Source organism: Periplaneta americana, chromosome 7 (genome assembly GCF_040183065.1).
Source record: "Periplaneta americana isolate PAMFEO1 chromosome 7, P.americana_PAMFEO1_priV1, whole genome shotgun sequence".
NCBI classification, from domain to species: domain Eukaryota; kingdom Metazoa; phylum Arthropoda; class Insecta; order Blattodea; family Blattidae; genus Periplaneta; species Periplaneta americana.
In genome coordinates this window covers 179,046,716-179,069,108 of record NC_091123.1, presented here as the reverse complement: position 1 = coordinate 179,069,108, position 22,393 = coordinate 179,046,716, and the positions used below count along the sequence as shown (strand labels likewise).

The 22,393-nt window shown below is 35.2% G+C and overlaps 1 protein-coding gene across 2 annotated transcripts in view; it reads left to right on the top strand.

Moving 5' to 3' along the window:
• Nucleotides 1–22,393, top strand: part of unc-13-4A (BAI1 associated protein 3) — a 758,033-nt gene that overhangs the window by 584,279 nt on the left and 151,361 nt on the right. For both annotated transcript variants that reach the window (XM_069831997.1, XM_069831998.1), the window contains exon 5: nucleotides 21,599–21,833. In XM_069831997.1, the coding sequence (XP_069688098.1) occupies nucleotides 21,599–21,833 (235 nt within the window). The remainder of the gene's footprint in view (nucleotides 1–21,598; nucleotides 21,834–22,393) is intronic.

Sequence of the window (22,393 nt, the reverse complement as noted above, 5' to 3'; positions counted from 1 at the left end):
CTTATACCGTTCGAGGATTTATCGCTCGCGACAATTTTACCCATCATGCATGTGCGCTACCTATCGGATTATGCTATGAACTACTTGGCGCTCGAGCGAAAACGTCCGATGCAGACCTCTGAGCAGTACATATTCACAAGGATCGGAACTTCTTAAATATGTACCCAGCCTGGTACAAAACGATCGTTGAAAACAATTGAGGAAAAATGTAATTAAAGAGATATACAGGAACACACTATTAAAGAAAGGTTCTCTAAATCTTCACTTTCGTGCTGGGAATCAAGCCTGGTTTCGCTGCAATTTTAACCCGATGAACTGTTACTTGAGTCGTATTTATTACTACGACAAAATTGTGAATTAATCCTTTTAAAACAATGGTGGGTTGAAAAGTATTTTTCTGGAGCTATGATTGAAAACGTTGGGAAAGAAATTTTCATTCTCTCGCGTGTACAAGAAACATTAAAACTGTGTTCCATCAGAAGCCTGTATAAAGCGTTGACACACCCATTCGTTAATGTATGCATTTGTTACTGATGGCAGAAACATGTTCGTTCTATTGTGTATAATATTAGAACTTTGTTACCGCCTACTGAATACATCGTTAGTGACTCCTACCTACAGTACATGTTCAATTAGCGAGTACAAATCTACTCTATTGCACTTGTTTACGTGCAGTCTCATGAAATGGAACTTTTTTTTATTGTTAGTTAGTTACTACTTCTCACCACACAGCCCGATTTTCGATACCCGACTGATATTCGTTTTGCTTTTGTTGAATGACGTAACGACCAGATGTTCCAGAGTAATTTGGTTTTCCCTCATAACCTTGTTTCACGATTGCTCCAAAACTATCGGTACATCAGCTTCATCGTCACACAATCTCACATCTGTACAATAATCTTTTCACCTGAAAACGGCGTTAATGAGAAGCACTCTATTACATTCAGTGTTTATCGTAACATTTTAGCATTTTCTTCCACTACTGTGTAGAGTAGATTTAATTTTTACTTAATAAAAAAATTTCTATCTTCTTAACTTCTACAATAAACTGTATAGCTTTTGAATAATTTCAAGGGAAAAATTGTTCCGGGGCCGGGTAGCTCAGTTGGCAGAGCGCTGGTGCGTTCAACCAGAGGTCCCGGGATCGATACCCGGCCCCGGAACAATTTTTCCCTTGAAATTATTCAAATCTGCTTTACAGGGAGCTTCACCTGAGAAACTAGATTTGCATAATATATACGTCACTGTGTACGTTAACAGAAAACCACAATTCCAAGTCACACAGAGATTGTGTGCACTCGATGTGGGTCTCTGGCATTTTCGTCAGCCCACGCGAGTTGTGTGGATATAAAGGGAAAAGTTGAGACGGTGTCGGATGGATGCGTTAGCGTGGATGGACTCCTATCTTCGTGAACGCCAACAGTGCGTGTCTATTAATAATCGTTATTCCACTTGGCGTACCACGAAGACTGGCGTACCACAAGGCTCTGTCCTAGGACCTTTACTATTTTCTATTTATATTAATGATATTTCTTCTAATCTAACATCCTGCCGACACCATATTTATGCTGACGACATACGAATCTATCTGCATACTCGACCTAACTACATAAATGACGCCATAACTAAAGTTAATGATGACTTGAATTCTATATCCATATGGTCGAAAACCCACGGACTTAATTTAAATGCAAGTAAATCGCAGGCAATCTTAATAGAACATCAAAGATCGAAGTGTGACAAACAAAATTTGCCACCGATAATTGTAAATAATACTACTATTCCATACAGTACGACCGTGAAGAACCTTGGTATTTATATGGATTGTCACCTGGAATGGAATGAACAAGTGAATCACACTTCCAAAAAAATATTTTCCATTATTCACTCATTAAAGCGACTGAAGAACTTTCTTCCTGATAAATTAAAATTAATCCTTGTACAAACACTCGTGATGCCACACTTTGACTACTGCGATATTATATTAAGTAACCTAAATGCAAATTTGAGCAACAGGCTACAACGTGTGCATAATGCGTGCGTCCGTTATATTTGTAATATTCGTAAGTATGATCATGTTTCCCCGTCTTTCCAAACTCTGTCTTGGCTAGGCTAAGCGATCGACGAGCTCTGCATTCCCTTGTTCTCTTGTTTCAAATTCTGCGCACCGCTACCCCAATATATTTGGCTTCTCGTTTTCAAAATTTATCCGCATATCATCAGCTAAGTACAAGATCTCATTATAACAATTTACTCATTATACCCTACCACAAGACATCTTTATATTCTTCATCCTATACAGTTTCAGTTGCTAGAAATTGGAACTCGCTTCCGAGTGATATAAGGGGTTGTTGGACAATAGCTTCATTTAGGTCAAAATTACATAAATTCTTACTTAACAGATGAATTGCTGATTAATATTTGTTACTTATAATGAAACTAACATCTGTCCATTCTTATTATTATTATCTTTAATTTCTCTAAATAGATTTACAAAACCTCTAATGACAATTACATTAATATTCTCATTATAGAAATAGAAATATATATATTCTCCCTGTAACATAGTCCTAGTAAGCTTATATTAAATTAATTTTCATCATTTTACTAGCTATCGCAAATATTAAATTAATTATAATTCATTGAATTAAATTAGCTCATAAATTAAGTTACTTCTTTACCTTATAGATTTATCTAAATTTAAATAAATGTGTAGTGAAGATTATTGCTGGAGAACCTTTTAAGTGTAGTGAAAATATTTGTAATTTAAATTTATGTATTGTATTGATTAAGGCTGGTTGAGTGGAAGAGAAGGCCTTATGGCCTTAACTCTGCCAGCGAAAATAAAACATTATTATTATTATTATTATTATTATTATTATTCCCGGGTAGCTCAGTTGGCAGAGCGCTGGTGCGTTCAACCAGAGTCCCGGGATCGATACCCGGCCCCGGAACAATTTTTCCCTTGAAATTATTCAAATCTGCTTTACAGGGAGCTTCACCTCAGAAACTAGATTTGCATAATATATACGTCACTGTGTACGTTAACAGAAAACCACAATTCTAAGTCACACAGAGATTGTGTGCACTCGATGTGGGCCTCTGGCATTTTCGTCAGCCTACGCGAGTTGTGTGGATATAAAGGGAAAAGTTGAGACGGTGTCGGGTGGAGTTCCCGGGTAGCTCAGTTGGCAGAGCGCTGGTGCGTTCAACCAGAGGTCCCGGGATCGATACCCGGCCCCGGAACAATTTTTCCCTTGAAATTATTCAAATCTGCTTTACAGGGAGCTTCACCTGAGAAACTAGATTTGCACTGTGTAGCTTTTATTAATCAGTTAATCTTTTAGTACTTTGATTTTTATTGTATTTGTAAATTTAATATTAATTGTAATTATAGTTGTAATTGTATTCTTAATATTGTAGTTGTAATCCCCTGGTAATGGATTAATCTTGCTCAGGATAGGGACCAATGGCGGGCTTATGTGAGGGCGGCAATGAACCTCCGGGTTCCTTAAAAGCCAGTAAGTAAGTAAGTAATCCCCTGGTAGAGGGGAAGAGAAGGCCTGATGGCCTTATCTCTACCTGGTTAAATAAATAAATAAAATGTCTATCCTTAAAATGTATTCTTCATGTAATGAAATGGTGTAAAAAATAATAGTAAAAATAATAATCTCACGGAATTATAATTGCTTACATTTACGCTTATTATTGAAGTGTAAATATCTTCGTAATTCAGTTCTTTAATACAGTATTGGGTAGTGTTGAGAACAGAATAATCGCGTATAAATGTGAATATAAAATATGCTTTTCCTCTCTTTCCATCAAACACAGACTAATGTTCTTTGCACCGTGTGATAAACAAATGTTGGTGAGTTGTGAGCTGGACACAGAAACAAATTATCTTTCATTGTTGTAATATAGGTATGGCAGAAAGAAATATTATTTAAATTAATATTTTTATTGTTCTAAATTCAGAAACCATTTCGTACTCAGAAACTACTAAAGATAAAGGTCTTAAATTCTGTATGCTAATGTAAACTACATAGTCTTATTGCTATTCCGTTGTCTTAGAATCTTATTACCATATCCAACGCCTTATTATTGTCTCAATATCTTATTCTCATATCATCATCTTGTGATGCCACCGACAGGGAGAGAGGAATGGAGGAAAGGAAGAAGAAATAAATGAATGGAGGGAGGAAGAAAGGAATGAATGAATAGAGGAAGGAAGAAACAAAATAATGAATGGACGAAGGAAGGAATGGATGGAGAAAGGAAGGAATGAATGAATGAAGGAAGGAAGGAATGAATTAATGGAGGAAGAAAGAAACAAAAGAATGAATGGAGGAAGGAAGGAATGGATGGAGGAAGGAAAGAATGAATTAATGGAGGAAGGAAGAAACAAAAGAATGAATGGCGGAAGGAAGGAAGGAAGGAATGAATGAAGGAAGGAATTAATGGAGGAAGGAAGAAACAAAAGAATGAATGGAGAAAGGAAGGTATGGATGGAGGAAGGAAGGAATGAATGAATGAAAGAAGGAAGGAAGGAATTAATGGAGGAAGGAAGAAACAAAAGAATGAATGGAGAAAGGAAGGAATGGATGGAGGAAGGAAGGAATGAATTAATGGAGGAAGGAAGAAACAAAAGAATGAATGGAGGAAGGAAGGAAGGAATGAATGAAAGAAGGAAGGAAGGAATTAATGGAGGAAGGAAGAAACAAAAGAATGAATGGAGGAAGGAAGGAATGAATGGAGGAAGGAAGAAAGAAATGAATGAATGGAGGAAAGAAGGAAGGAAGGAATTAATGGAGGAAGGAAGAAACAAAAGAATGAATGGAGGAAGGAAGGAATGAAAGAATGAATGAAGGAAGGAAGAAAGAAAAGAATGAATGGAGGAAGGAAGGAATGAATGGAGGAAGAAAGAAAAGAATGAATGGAGGAAGGAAGAAAGAAAAGAATGAATGGAGGAAGGAAGGAATGAATGGAGGAAGGAAGGAATTAATAGAGGAAGGAAGAAAGAAATGAATGAATGGAGGAAGGAAGGAAGGAATGAAAGAATGAATGAAGGAAGGAAGAAAGAAAAGAATGAATGGAGGAAGGAAGGAATAAATGGAGGAAGGAAGAAAGAAATGAATGGAGGAAGGAAGAAAGAAATGAATGGAGGAAAAAAGGAAGGAAGGAATGAATGGAGGAAGGAAGAAAGAAATGAATGAATGGAGGGATGAATGAATGAATGAATGAATGAATGAATGAATGAATGGAGGAAAGAAGGAAGAAATGAATGAATGGAGGAAAGAAGGAAGGAATGAATGGAGGAAAGAAGGAAGGAATGAATGGAGGAAGGAAGAAAGAAATGAATGAATGGAGGAAAGAAGGAATGAATGAATGAAGGAAGAAATAAATGAATGAATGAATGAATGAATGAATGATTGAATGAATGAATGAATGAATGAATGAATGAATGAATGAATGAATGAATGAATGAATGAAGAAAGAAAGAAATGAATGAATGGAGGAAAGAAGGAAGGAAGGAATGAATGGACGAAGGAAGAAAGAAATGAATGAATGGAGGGATGAATGAATGAATGAATGAATGAATGAATGAATGAATGAATGAATGGAGGAAAGAAGGAAGAAATGAATGAATGGAGGAAAGAAGGAAGAAATGAATGAATGGAGGAAAGAAGGAAGGAATGAATGGAGGAAGGAAGAAAGAAATGAATGAATGGAGGAAAGAAGGAATGAATGAATGAAGGAAGAAATAAATGAATGAATGAATGAATGAATGAATGAATGAATGAATGAATGAATGAAGAAAGAAAAGATTGAATGGAGGAAGGAAGAAAGAAATGAATGAATGGAGGAAAGAAGGAAGGAAGGAATGAATGGAGGAAGGAAGGGATGGGTTAAGGAAGGTTTGGATGGGGTAAGGAAGGAAGGAATGGGGAAACGAAGGAAGGACTGGGGTACGGAAGGAAGGAATGGAGGAAGGAAGGAAAGAATGAATGAGGGAGGGAAGGAAGGAATTAATTGAAATAATGAAGGGAGGAAAGAAGAAAGGAATGAATAAATGAATGGAGGAAGGAAGGAAGGAATGATAATTATGTACAGAAATATTTTCGTTTGATAGGAATTATGTTATTTGATTTATCAATTTATTCCAGGTAATAAAAATCACACAGGTACTAAATAATTGTCGTTTAGTTTTACGGTTTTAAAGGAAAGGCCCAGCGCATTTTAACTGAAGATATTGAAACAAATAGAAATTTATTCGTGGATAATGCATATTAACAAAATTTCGTCCAGTAGATATGGAGAAATCGCTGCACATACGCAAATGGCATACTTCCAAAAAAACAAACACTTTTTCGGCATCATGAATACTAGTAAATGTGTGTATCAGTAACAATCTGAAAGTCGACTTTTGCAACATTGAGGTTTTAAAAACTGCGTAGGGTAAAGCTAGAACAATGCCGAACGACGAAGAAATTAAGTAAACCCGCTTCACAACAGCTTTATCCACCAACAATTTCACAACACACACATAGGCCCACTCACACTTTAATTTCTGCTTCGTTTGACGAGAAGCCATCAACTGATTAATTGGACCAAAGCTAGATCCCCAACGATCTTAGAATATGTAAGACCAAATGCTGTTTTCGATATTCTTATAAATTCTCTACACAAAGCTACTGATAATATATTTATAAGGATTACTCAGCTTTTACTCGCTGGAATTAACCTTTCTTTCCTGAGATGTGATATTACTGGGTGTGAAAAATGTGATGGTGTGGAACGAACTGAGACGAGAGTCTAGTGGGAGGGTTGAAGTGAAATGTAATTATCCTTGAAAGATGTGGAACTGTGGGAATTACATAAATCCAACGGAAAATTCTCTTGAGAATCTCGCTTGAGATATGGGCTCTTCCAATGTACGCTCGATGTTACCAGCGCTGCATCTTCCAGAATGACAGAAATGTATGAGCCGCATTGTGACTAATTGCGCCCTCATCCGGTCCAGATGAGGATTTATGGACATTGGACTGCTGCTAGTCCCACTTGCTCCCCGACAAGGCTTTGCCATATTAATCTACTGCATTAAATACAGAATTCCACTACTTAAAAAGAAGAAATGGAATATGAATACAATACGTGAAAACATTCTTTTATTATTATTACTAGCCGTACCCGCGCGCTCCGCTGCACCCGTTAGAAATAAATATAAAGTAATTACATAATTAGAAAAGGACGTTTGATCCAGGGAACATTCGTGTTTGATAGAAGGATAAATCGTTTAATATGTTACTTAATTTAAATTGCATCCAAATAATTAAAATGCGACCATTTTGGTCCAGAGACACTCATTTGGTTGCAATGACAATTCCTTTAAACTGTTTCTTAATTTTTATTACATGCAACCATAGTTTAATGAAGATTGACATCATTTAAATTTAAAGTGTATATTTTATTTTACTTGTTATATGCTTCCATTGAATTACGGTAATAACTTAATTTTAACACTTGTTTTCTACGTCTTCAGTAAATGGTGCTTGGCCCACTATGGTTCTGAACCCTTCAAATAACTTAAATTATATTATATTATATTATATTATATTATATTATATTATATTATATTATATTATATTATATTATATTATATTATATTATATTATATTATATTATATTATATTATATTATATTATATTATATTATATTATATTATATTATATTATATTATATTATATTATATTATATTATATCAGAAGTTACTGTAATAACATTATAGCATTATGTCCATCTAGAGAAACTACACTTTCCAATGGTGAAATAATAATTAATTATACAAATCGGTTAATTTAGCTTCCGATATTACTTCATACAAACACAGAAACATTCTCTGTAGGCTATCTTTTATAGCTTTCGATTGTTGCTGTCCAAGGTCCCTTATGGACGAAGTAATTTGTTTTTTAATTCACTACACGGCCTTAGCTGGCAGTTAATTTAATTTTAAAACTCATTTATCTCATTAAATATCAGTCCTATCAAAATTTTTAAAGGAATAAAACTTATCGCAAATTATTCGTAAAGAAACTTTTGTTATGTAACATTTTTCACAAAAATCAATAATAAGCGAGATATTTCGATTTATTTAATTCAGGCCCCCTTATAACCCCCCCTTTAAATAATGTATTTTGAATGCCATATAGCCTAAAATCTAAGTTACAACGAACTTAATTTATATTCCAATTTTCATCGAAATCCGTTCAGCCATTATCGCGTGAAAAGGTAACAAACATACAGACAGACAGACAGACATACAAACAAAAATTTCAAAAAAGCGATTTTCGGTTTCAGGGTGGTTAATTATATATGTTAGGACCAATTATTTTTGGAAAATCGAAAATTACCAGAAAAATTTCGGCTACATATTTATTATTAGTATAGATTATTATTATTATTATTATTATTATTATTAATATACGTGCTAATATAATTAACACTAGTAATTATTATTATTATTACTATTATTATTATTATTATTATTATTAATAATAATAATAATAATAATACATGATTGATAAAATGGCAAACTTACTAGTGTTAATTATATTAGCACGTGTGCCTTACAGCTGTTTCGGTGTATACTGTACACCATTATCAGAGCCTATTAGGACCTGGCGTCATCTAGATATTCTCTGCCTGTTGTAGAGGTGTGTTCGCGTTTTGAAAAGTGGAGTCAAATAGTGAGTGTGTTCTGAAATTGATCTGTGTGTTGAGAATTTGATTATGGTGTGTTTTAGTGTGTCTGTATATTTCGTATTGTTCTAGTGTGTTGAGTTTTTGGTTTTTGGGTTCTATGTGTAGGATTTCCACACGCGAACACACCCCTAAAATAGGCAGCGATATCTATATGACGCCAGGGTCTAATAGGCCCTGATGATGGTTTACAGTATCCACTGAAACAGCTGTAAGCCACACGAGCTTATATAATTAACACTATAACAAATATAAATGACACTCGGGAGGAAATTAAATATGGGAAATGCGTGTTATTATTCGGTTGAGAAGCTCTTATCATCCAGTCTGCTGTCGAAAAATCTGAAAGTTAGAATTTATAAAACAGTTATATTACCGGTTCTTCTGTATGGTTGTGAAACTTGGACTCTCACTCTGAGAGAGGAACATAGGTTCAGGGTGTTTGAGAATAAGGTGCTAAGGAAAATATTTGGGGCTAAGCGGGATGAAGTTACAGGAGAATGGAGAAAGTTACACAACACAGAACTGCACGCATTGTATTCTTCACCTGACATAATTAGGAACATTAAATCCAGACGTTTGAGATGGGCAGGGCATGTAACACGTATAGGCGAATCCAGAAATGCATATAGAGTGTTAGTTGGGAGACCGGAGGGAAAAAGACCTTTAGGGAGGCCGAGACGTAGATGGGAGGATAATATTAAAATGGATTTGAGGGAGGTGGGGTATGATGATAGAGACTGGATTAATCTTGCACAGGATAGGGACCGCTGGTGGGCTTATGTGAGGGCGGCAATGAACCTTCGGGTTCCTTAAAAGCCATTTGTAAGTAAGTAAGTAAGTAAGTTTAAAATTACAAATATGTATGGATTTATTACCGTCAGAATTACTTATCAATAATCAAAATTAAACCATTAGATTATTACATAAAATGGTATATAATGACCGACGAACGTTTTCGCCATGAATATGGCATCCTCAGGTCTCATCGAAGACTATCATATTAACTTTTTCAAACATTGTTAACGATTGTAATTAAACCAGAAATCATAAGTGTTCATTACGTGTCATTGCTTCGATGAGACCTGAAGATGCCATATTCATGGCGAAAACTTTCGTCGGTCATTATGTACCATTTCATGTAATAATCTAATGGTTTAATTTTGATTATTGATAAGTAATTCTGACGGTAATAAATCCATACATATTTGTAATTTTATTATTATACTTACCGGACCAAACATGCCTTTGAAAACTAGCAAGTTTGCCATTTTATCAATCTTTTGTAATTAAATGTTAAAATTAGTGTACGCAAGATTCAAGTTTTATTATCATTATTATTATTATTATTATTATTATTATTATTATTATTATTATTATTATTATCATCATTGTCATCATCATCATCATCATTAGGGATCATCAGTGAGGTTTTAGGCGTAATAGATCGACTATTGATCAGATTTTTTGTATTCGACAGATATTGGAGAAAAAATGGGAGTATATCAGTTATTCATAGATTTAAAAAAGGCATATGACTCGGTTAAGAGAGAAGTTTTATATAATATCCTTATTGAATTTGGTATTCCCAAGAAACTAGTTCGATTAATTAAAATGTGTCTCAGTGAAACTTACAGCAGAGTCCGTATAGGTCAGTTTCTGTCAGATGCTTTTCCAATTCACTGCGGGCTAAAGCAGAGAGATGTACTATCACCTTTACTTTTTAACTTTGCTCTAGAGTATGCCATTAGGAAAGTCCAGGATAACAGAGAGGGTTTGGAATTGCACGGGTCACATTAGCTGCTTTTCTATGCGCATGACGTGAATATGTTAGGAGAAAATCCACAAAATCTTTATATCAATATTTTGTAGTTAGTTTACGTACAATAGTGCATTTATTTATGTTAAGAAAGTAGCTAGATCTTAGTTTGACAATCCGGAGAACCATAATAAATTTATCACCTCAAAGTAGAGTCTCTACAAGGGACGACGCACTAGAATTTCAAAACTTCTGTCACGACTCCACGTTATATCCGTGCAATAGGAAACTGACTTCATATTCCAGTTTTCCGGAGCCCGGCGTCCTACAGCTGTTATCCACAATGTGAGTCATGCTGGCTCTCCCCCATCTGTCGAGGCAAATAGAACAGAATGATCTTCGGAACCCTTACATTACGTAGAATAACTTACGTCCGGGGAGAAAGAAGGAATATAGACTGAAGTTCATCTTCGCGACCCAGCTGTAAGCCTACCAGAGGCGGCCTCTCAAAACGTTGAATGGGATTTCTGAGCACTTTGGTGTTTAATACGATCAGGGCTCATACGATTTCATCAAAACTTAATAGTTGAAAAAATTCTGCATTTGTATTGTATTGTATTATATTTATTAACATCCTATTGTAGGTATTCATACATTGCTTATAACGAGAATATGTAACAAGTCAAAAAACTTAATCTATACTAGTAATAAATCTGTAGCCGAAATTTTTCTGGTAATTTTAGATTTTCCAAAAATAATTGATCCTAACATATATAATTAACCATCCTGAAACCGAAAATCGCTTTTTTGAAATTTTTGTTTCTATGTCTGTCTGTATGTATGTTTGTTTGTTACCTTTTCACGCGATAATGGATGAACGGATTTCGATGAAAATTGGAATATAAATTAAGTTCGTTGTAACTTAGATTTTAGGCTATATGGCATTCAAAATAAATTATTTGAAAGGGGGGTTATAAGGGGGCCTGAATTAAATAAATCGAAATATCTCGCTTATTATTCATTATTGTCAAAACTGTTACATAACAAAAGTTTCTCTAAAAATAATTTGCGATACGTTTTATGCCTTTAAAAATTTTGATAGGACTGATATTTAATGAGGTAAATGAGTTTTAAAATTAAAATAACTGCCATCTAAGGTCGTATAATGAAAAAAAAAAAAATGACTTCGTCTGTAAGGGGCCTTGGACAGCAACAATCAAGCTATGTTAGATAACCTACAGAGAATGTTTCTGTGTTTGTATGAAGTAATATCGGAAGTTAAATTGACCGATTTGTATAATTAATTATTATTTCACCATTGGAAAGTGTAGTTTCTCTAGATGGACATAATGCTATAATGTTATTACAGTAACTTCTGATATAATATAATGTAATGTAATGTAATATAATATAATTATAATATATGTAATGTAATATTATATAATATAATTTAAGTTATTTGAAGGGTTCAGAACCATAGTGGGCCAAACGCCATTACTGAATACGTAGAAAACAAGGGTTAAAATTAAGTTATTACCATAATTCAATGGAAACCTATAACAAGTAAAATAAAGTATACACAGTAAATCTAAATGATGTCAATCTTCATTAAACTATGGTTACATGTAATAAAAATTAGAAACATGTTAAAGGAATTGTCATTGCACCAATGAGTGTCTCTGGACCAAAATGACCGCATTTTAATTATTTCGATGCAATTTAAATTAAGTAACATATTAAACGATTTATACTTCTATCAAACACGAATGTTCCCTGGATCAAATGTCCTATTTTAATTATGTAATAACTTTATATTTATTTCTAACTGGTGCAGCGGAGCGCACGGCTACGGCTAGTACTATTATAAAATCTTAATTTATAGTCACAGTCGAGATGAAATATATACAGACGAGATTTACAATATAGTCTACTAGTATAACACAAAGTTTTAGTATCAATTTCATGAAGCTTTATTGAATGTCATGAATTCACCTACAGAATAGAAGACGTGAGAAATTCGGTACTTCTTTAATTTGGCCCTAAATAATCTTAAGTTTTGAGTTTCATTTTTTATATCGATAGGGAGGTTATTAAAAATGTTTACTGCCATATAACGCACTCCTTTTTGATAGACTTGCCGATGGAGAATGAAAGTCATTTTTTGACGTGTATTTATGCTGTGAACTGTTGAATTAGTTACAAAGTTTTCACGATTACATACGAGGAAGATTATTAATGAAAAGATATACTGACAAGCCATGGGCATTATTTGTAGTTTTTTTAAAATAGTCCTACAAGATTCCCTAGATTTGGCACCTACTATTATTCTAATTACTCTTTTTTGTAATAGGAATATACTGTTACTATCTGTGGAATTTCCCCAGAATATTATTCCAAAACTCATTATCGAGTGGAAGTATGCAAAGTATATTGTTTTTAATGTATTGATATTTACTATCTTTTGCATAGATCTAATAGCAAAACAAGCTGAATTTAGTTTGGGGGTAATTTCTTTAAATGATTTTTCCAATTTAACACATTATCGATTTTTAAGCCAAGAAATTTGGTTGTTGTTGTTGTTTCTAATAGGGATCTATTGTTAATTATTACGCTAGAAATATGCGAGGTTGAATTTGGACAGGATTTAAATTGAATTATGTTAGTTTTGTTACAATTTAATACTAATTTATTGACTGAGAACCAGTCACATATTTTGAAGAGAATTTCCTCTGTTGAAGATTGGAATGTGTTGGAGTTATTGGCTGTAATTACTATACTTGTGTCATCTGCAAATAATATGGGATGATCTACATCTCTTATTAGGGGGGCAAGATCATTTATGAACACTAGAAAAAATAGGGGACCTAATATTGATCCTTGAGGAATTCCATTATTAATAGTTCCCCATGCCTAGGCAGATTTCAGTAACCAAAGAGAAAACAAGTAAATATAATTAAGTAATTTTTTACATATCAAACTGAGGAAATAAGTGATTATGTAACTCAGGGTTTCCCAAACTTTTTAAAGACGCAATCGACTTTTGAGCGACACTTCCGTATGCGACTCCGCACTACAAATCCCTGTACAATGGAAAATAATGATGATTTTACTCAAAATTAGTGGATACCATCCAAAGAACTGAAATAGAAGAATATAGTGTAACAATGACACGAAATATTACATGAACCTTATTCTAGTAGCCAACTTAGCGGATATTTTAGAACACTTAAACATTCATCTGAAGCCAAAACATACAGTCTCGTCCGTTTGGGTGTGGATAATATTAATTTATTATTATAAAGCTATTACGATAGTAGGGAAAGTTTCTTGCTGGTCATATCATGATTAAAAGATGGAAATTTCCATATATGTCAATCAAAAATGCATATTCTGAAAGGACAAATGAAAATCGTATATGATTAAAATGGCTACTACAAATCAACAGCGGACACAATGTGTTCTTTGGTATGCTAAATTTGAGGGTGTTAAAAAGTTCGAAGGGAATTTCGACGTGAGTATGGTGTGCGTAATGTACTTAAATACGATTCCATAATGTTGTGGTATCGAGCATTTGTAGAAACAGGTTCTGTGTTAAAAAAAACATGCAGGAGGTCGCAGGCGAAACCCAGTACGAGAAGCAGCTATCTCTTGGCTTGGTCCCCAAACTCCCCAGATCTAACCCCTCCTGACTTCTTCGTGTAGGGTTTTGTTAAAGACATTGTCTATTCACAGAAACCCAGAAACATTGATGATCTGAGAGTAAAAATTACTCAAGCTTTTCAACAAATCACCCCTCTTATGTTACAACGGACATGGGCTGAATTGCATCACCGTTATGAGTTGTGCAGGGTGCGCAATGGGGGTCATGTTGAGCTCTGAGGAATCTCCCATCTTTCAGTGTTGTATGCACAAAGTTTCAACTAATAAAGTTCAGTAGTAAATGTTTTACGGTGTTTTTATTTTATCCATACCCAAACGAATCACCCTGTATATATTATTAGAGGACTTCGCCGTCCTGTATTGAATGTCAATGACTTTATGTAGTTATTACTTAGATACTTATTGACGGAGAAGAGTTCGGCCGGCGCTGTGGACCGGGTTCCAGCATAGCTCAGATGGAAAGAGCATTCAGCGCGCCAAGCTGAGGGTTCTGGATTCGATTCCCGGTGCCGGAACGAATTTTCTCCGCTAATAAGTGATTGGAAAGCATTTGATGGTATTTTGTTACATACGACACTAGGCATATTAGAATTAGGTTTTTAGGTATTACAGCATTTCCAGCGTTTCGGAACTACATACAGGTTCCATCATTAAAGTAAAACCAAAGAGGTCGCCTGCTCTGTTGGGTTCATTACGACAGGCTAATAGGGATATCCTGAACTAGCACCAACAGGTAGCGCACGTGTACTTTGAGGGATGCGCTTTGCGTGTGCATTTGTTTTTCGGTATATAAACATTGAGGATTTACGTAGTACATTAGTATATTAAATACTATTAAAAACAACTCAAAATTCCAAATTTTTGTTTTGTTCCTATATTTAAAAACCAGGGAAAGCTTTTTGCCTTCAATCAGGTCCCGAAAGGTTCTAATATATGCTTTCAATCTTAAAAAAATATAACTAATTAAATTGCGTCTATTAAAGAAAAAGAACTACTTCAAATAAGGAATTGCTGGCTAAAGTTTTATTTTGGAAGAGTGCAAAGAAGAAAATGTTAATAATAGTACATTATGCAACGAGCCTATAATGAAGGTAATTAAGAAGTGAGTATGGATATTTATGAAACGAGCGCAAGCGAGTTTCATAATTTTCATACGAGCTTCTTAATTACCATTATAGGAGAGTTTCATACGACTTTTTATGCTCGACCACATTTCTAACTTTGTATTTGACATTGAGCAATTTTCCGTATGTTGTGAGATGTGCGCAGACGCGAAAGTATTGATTTTTTCCGAGGAACAGATGTCCACATTGACCTTGCTAGGCCATAAGAACCTACAGAGATAACATTGAAATTAAATTAGACATTGAAAAACGAGATGACAAATTGAATTTATTTGAATATTATTTACAATTAACGCTAATTATTATAGTAACAGAACATAACCTTCTGCGACAGTATTGGATTTCTAGCCTCCGTGACTTTTCGCTAATTCTCTTTCGATTGCATATCCGAGAATAATCGATACTTGCGGCTTTATAACGGTAGAAAGCTGACCTGTCATTGGCTGAACAATTGTAACCTGAGTCGTTATTGGCTGAAAGACCTGACCTTTAATGAGTAGGTGTACTTTAATGACATGCATTAAAGGTCTGCTACCAGGTGTATAATTACTACATTTCGGCATGGTTGAGCATAAAAACATATACAATCTTGATAGCAAGCTATGTTAGCTTAGATTGTATGCAGTACTTGGAGTTCCTGAAGTTTACGACTGCATTTTACAATGGAACGATACTTGGCCTACAGTAAACTCTAGTTGAACTGGAATATTTATTATATAGGACAATCCGCAGTCAAAAAAATATATAAGCCTATAAATAATACAGTCTACATAACTATTGAAACCATGTTTTAACTTCAAATTTTCAAAATCATCATACATATTATTCTAAACTGTATGTTCTTAACCTACAAAACGCACGAATAATCGTGATACTACCACAGTCTACTATATACAGTCGCGAAGCTTGAGGTGATTTTTTGCAAATCTCGTTATAAAGCGCTCCAAGCGGTTAGCAACTAGAAACAATAGACTGTCCACGGTCGACTTTGGACTGTGTCGTATTTCCATCGAGTGCTAGCTCGTTGCGTATTTCACAAATGTTCGTTATTGGTTGTAATGAAAATGTCAATGGCTAAAATACAATAATTGAAATAATAATATTTTACTAGAGACGTAGAAAAATTAAGTTTGTCTTAATGAAATTTATAGATCACGTTTTATTTTCAATTCTGGTGGGATTATTATTGCTTAGGCCTACTTTTTTTTTCAAAGGATATGTTTTTAATTATAGCTGTTAATTTTGTTGTTATTTTTATTTGCTACTTTACTAGAGACGTAGAAAAAGTCTGTTACAATAAAATTTATTGATCACGTTTTATTTCCAATTCTGGTGTGATTATTATTGCTTAACCTCATCCCACTTTGTTAACTACGTAAGCCTACACTACAAGTACCGGTACACGTAAGTTACTCCATTAATTCATATTTCCATTATTATTGTTGTAGAGGGAAATGCAAATTAATATTTATTGGTTTCGTAGTTAATTATCGCTATAATCTTGAATGAGTGAAGCGATTACAGTAAATTCCAGTTCGTTTCGCACAAACAAAAATAATATTAACCTATTTCTTGCAGATATCTTCGAGTTTATGGTGGAATTTAATATACTTCATTAAAATAAATTAACTTGATGCATTTAATATTTCAATAATGGAAGGAAGGTGTTAATTTTTCCAAAAGAACACGACAACGAAAGTGTAACATATTTTGTCGTCTGCTAGGAGAGAGCTCTGCGATGATGAGGCGATAGTAGCGATCCTAGTGGTAGGCAACTATCCATGTTTGCATTTTTATTACATATTGAGCTTCGCGACTGTATATAGTAGACTGTGATACTACTGCGATCATATTGTATCATCCTATTAAAAATTTCATTTGATCTTTATGCAACTAGAGAAAAAAGTAAGAGAATTGAAGCACGATATTCCTTTCCAATAACAAAAAAAGACATTGGTGGCTGCATATCCTGTTTATTGCGTACGGTACCTAGTTACAGTACGTATGGTTAAAGAGGCAATATTCACCTTCGACAAACATCCTTCTTTTTTTATCCGTGCATTTCGTTCTCAAAGTTCTCGTTTAGGTTCATGAACATTCAATTTACTCATATCTATATTCTGCATACTGCAGATTTCCCAACCATTTCTTAAGGGAAATAGCTTAGTATTATACAAGTTGATGCTATTATTTATTGTAAATTCAATTAGATTATGAGGTAAGAAAATACTAAATTATATTAAATTATACTAGGTTATAGCCTACAAAATAATATAAATATAATTTTGACACGCACAGAAAACAACAAGCATATGACATAATATAGCCCTGTGCCGCATGGTACGCTCCTGCCATCTAACGGTAAAATTTCGCATAAGATATCCCTATTCGAACGACTGATCCTAAAAACACATACGATACCAGGCATACTTCCTATAATTATTATAATTGTATAAATATTTGTTGTTAGGAGAAAATACACAAACGATTAGGGAAAACACGGAAATTTTACTTGAAGCAAGTAAAGCGATCGGTTTGGAAGTAAATCCCGAAAAGACAAAGTATATGATTATGTCTCGTGACCAGAATATTGTACGAAATGGAAATATAAAAATTGGAGATTTATCCTTCGAAGAGGTGGAAAAATTCAAATATCTTGGAGCATCAGTAACAAATATAAATGACACTCGGGAGGAAATTAAACGCAGAATAAATATGGGAAATGCGTGTTATTATTCGGTTGAGAAGCTTTTATCATCCAGTCTGCTGTCAAAAAATCTGAAAGTTAGAATTTATAAAACAGTTATATTACCGGTTGTTCTTTATGGTTGTGAAACTTGGACTCTCACTCTGAGAGAGGAACATAGGTTAAGGGTGTTTGAGAATAAGGTGCTTAGGAAAATATTTGGGGCTAAGCGGGATGAAGTTACAGGAGAATGGAGAAAGTTACACAACACAGAACTGCACGCATTGTATTCTTCACCTGACATAATTAGGAACTTAAAATCCAGACGTTTGAGATGGGTAGGGCATGTAGCACGTATGGGCGAATCCAGAAATGCATATAGAGTGTTAGTTGGGAGACCAGAGGGAAAAAGACCTTTAGGGAGGCTGAGATGTAGATGGGAGGATAATATTAAAATGGATTTGAAGGAGGTGTGGTATGATGATAGAGACTGGATTAATCTTGCACAGGATAGGGACCGATGGCGGGCTTATGTGAGGGCGGCAATGAACCTTCGGGTTCCTTAAAAGCCATTTGTAAGTAAGTAAGTATAAATGTTTGTATGTAAACTTTAAGTCTGACTAAATCTATCTTCACGAGTATGTATTTGCAAACGGCTGAATGTCTGTCATGTCTGGATCAGTTCTGATCAGTATTACACAAGCGAGACCTCGGGCTGATGGATTTAAGCACAACTGACGGTGAGATGCGACCCACACTATTCACACGCAGGTACCAGCGGACCATGAGGGTCCTCGAGGCGGTGCAATCATCCTCAGATGGAATTGAAGTTGTGGGGTCCTCGTTCCGAGTTGACACGTTTCCGTGAGGGTTCCCACATCCCTTTGTCAGCGGTACGTCACATAACGACAACATATACGAGAAGGGCTCGTCCATTCGTGGATTTCTGGAATTGAAGTCTTCTTTATTTCGATTCGCGTTTCTGCGGGAAAGTTCTCTGTCTTGCAGAAGCTTATCTAGGTCTATTGTTATATATGATGAAGAAAAATTCAGCAGTATACCTCGGTTACTTTATAAGTTTTTACAAATATGAACAAGGATTTTTGACTGGCAAATTGTGAGATATTTTTTATGAATAAAGCGACAATGAAATAGATTTCCTCCAAACCTTTAAATTTCTCATGACATTCTAATCTCGCTTAATCATATTTTGATCTTTGTGTTATCTTAAGGGGAGACTTCACTGAAAGTCATTAAAATTTTCCAAAAAAAAAAAAAAAAGCTATTTTTCTTCATTACAATGTATATTTTCATGCCCCAAATAGATTTAGTTCAATTCTTATTATAAATATATTTATTTAAAAAAAAGGCTCTAAGGAAGCGTGGTATTTAAAGAGCTGTAAATATTATTTTTTCATCAAAGAACTCTTTTTCATAAATATTAATTTTACTTTCAAATCCATTTTTTCGTAAGTTTAGCTTTCTTCATTCAACACCAACTTTTTTTATGCCAAATATTAATCAATCTGGGTGAAATTTTTACTGCACTATTTATGAGGTAGCTGTATGTTTCAATGCGTTTATTTTGTAAGAAATTCTGCTAGTTTATTTTTTAATATATATTTTTTCATGAATTATAGAAAAATAAAACATTTTCAATATTAAAAAAAAAAAAATTTTGAAAGTCAACACCAACAAAATAACTTGTATTCGCTGCACCTTACTCACAAGCAAACATTGAGATGGGGGCAGATAAAAAAGTTGAAATTTTTTCTTCCACCATATTAATAAAGCCAAAAGAAGTGCTTATACAAATTTTGGTCACTCGACCGCAATTACGAGGCCGTCCAGAAAGTGATTTTCCCTGGGGCCGTTTACAGAAAAAACCACAATTTCATGGAAAGGTTTATTGGAACAAATACAGCAATTTTTGCGCTATTTGTCAACATATCCCTCACTGGAGTTGAGATATTGTCATACCGTGGGATCAGTTTTTGAATCCTTGTGTCGTACAAGTCAGCCGCCTGGGATCGGAACCAACGTTTGACAGCCATTTACACCTCTCTGTCGATCCCATGATATGACAAATGTCTCAATTTCGGTAGGGAATATGTTGAAGAATAACTCAACTATTTCTGTGTCTGTTTCAATAAATTTTTCCAATGAAATTGTGTTTTCTTTCTGTTAACAGCCCCTGGCGAACTTATTTTTTTACAGCCCTCGTAATTGCGGTCGAGTGGCCAAAATTTGTAAAAGCACTTCTTTTGACATTATTAACATGGTGAAAGAAAAAATTTTAACTTTTTTAACTGGCTCCATCAGAATGTTTGCTTGTCAATTGCGTCATTTACCTATGACAGCAGGAAATGTAATAAGAGTAACTCCTCTGGTTCCAGAATTATGGGACAAGGTATTGTAGAAGTTTTAAAAATCACGTAAGTGTTCCCTTTCATCGTTTTCAGCCATCATCCCAGGATATTTCTGTCCATTGTCAATATTGCTCTACCAATAATTGAACTAAATGACCATAATTCTATGAGTATGCTAATATAATATTTACATCATGAGTTCGCGGGAAAAACGATGGATGTCACAGTTTTCTTAACGTTGATGTCATGATCTAATTCAATGGATCACTGCGAAATTTAATGTTGTTCTTATGAAAAATGGTAAAAAGGAGAATTATCACCACGAATACAGTAATCCTTTCCTTTATTTTCTATAGAAACAGCACTGCATCTTGCAGTTATAGACTCAATTAGATCATTATCTAATCCTTAACAGAAATGTGACATTCATCGTTTTTCCCGCGAACTCTTCATATCTTTCTTTCTGGTTAGGAAATTTACAGTCTCAGTGGGCGTATTCCGAATCTCAGCGCTGAGCAATCTGATGGCATCACGGTGTTCCGAATTTCACCGATGACGTCATTGATGCTCCACCGGTGTCGCACCGGTGCCATCAGCTTGCAGAAGTGTTGGCAGTCTCAATCAGCCACCATCAGTGAATCTGATTGGTTCTTGTATAGGGCGGGAATTGGCAGACGAATGACATCGTGCACTGTTGTGTCATGGCGGTGTGTTCTGCTGTATTGTTTGTAATGAGCACAACGTAAAAACAATATGTTAATGGCTTATGAGCGAACATGTCAACGGACCAGTTATTACTACTGGTTCAAGAAATAAATTGTTTATGCTCTCTTTTCTTTGAACGAGATGACAGTACGGAAATTTCGCAAAATTTTGCTAGCACAGACAACAACTTATACAGCCGCCATGACAGCCATCGATCCTTCCAGCAGTTTTGTTCCTATTTCGCTGCAGCGTGACGTCATTGTTGTCCACCGGTCCGGTGAGATTCGGAATACGCTGAAAGTGGGTAACTTGTTGAGAGTTTAATATAAAAAGCGATTAGTAGCATGTCACTTTGCGGGATGCTTCCCTCCTTCTGATGCACTTCGTATAGTTGACGTCTACAAGGAAGTCCGCTCTTGCCTGAAGGATTTGCTCCTACCATTGTCGTTAGTGCTCAAAGCGGAAGTGACAATGTCATTAATGTATTATTCTGTAGGGAGGCACACAGCACTGACTCGGGTCCACCGAATTGTTTCAGGGTTCAGCGACCCATACTGCATGCTCGGCATTCAGCCTGGCAACGTGGCGCCTCCCTCACCTCAGCCCTCCTCGTCCTCGTCGTCCGGCGGGGCGCAGCGAGAGACTCCTCCGGGCTCGCCCAGGAATCCGGCAACCGGAGCGGCCTCTTCCCGGGCGATGTCGGACAGCGGCGTGGAGTCGGAGTCCAGCGGCAAGCACGACTCCCCGCACGAGAAGCTCAGGAAGCACCACAGGTGCGGTATGGACGGTTCAGCAAGACTGCTTTTGTTTTATTTAATTTAGAATTACATTTCTAAAAGTCTTAAATGTACGTACAGTCTGTCCACCAGTACGGCATATTTAAATTTTCTTAATAAGAAAACAAATGAATCATTCATTGAATATAAAAGAAAAAGTACAGAGTGATTTATATAGAACTGACACATTTCTTTCATTAATTGTTTCAAAACGAATTGTGCTAGCGACAACTTATTATACCTAAAATGTAGAGGAATTTTGGGAGATTATTTACTTCCATAGCAAATGCTGAAAATGTCCTCCATCCTGCATAAGGCACAACTCAACACGTCGTTCCATGTTACTGGCCACTCGTTGGAGGACTCTGTTGTCAATAGCTTGAATCTCTTGTGTGATGTTGTGCTTCAGATCGTCCAATGTCTGGGGACGTGTGGCGTAAACCCTGTCTTTTAAGTAACCCCATAGAAAGAAGTCCGGCGTTGTCAAATCCGGAGATCTCGGTGGCCACAGGTTCCTGGAAATTATTCGGTCGTCAAAGAAACTTGCAATTAGTTCC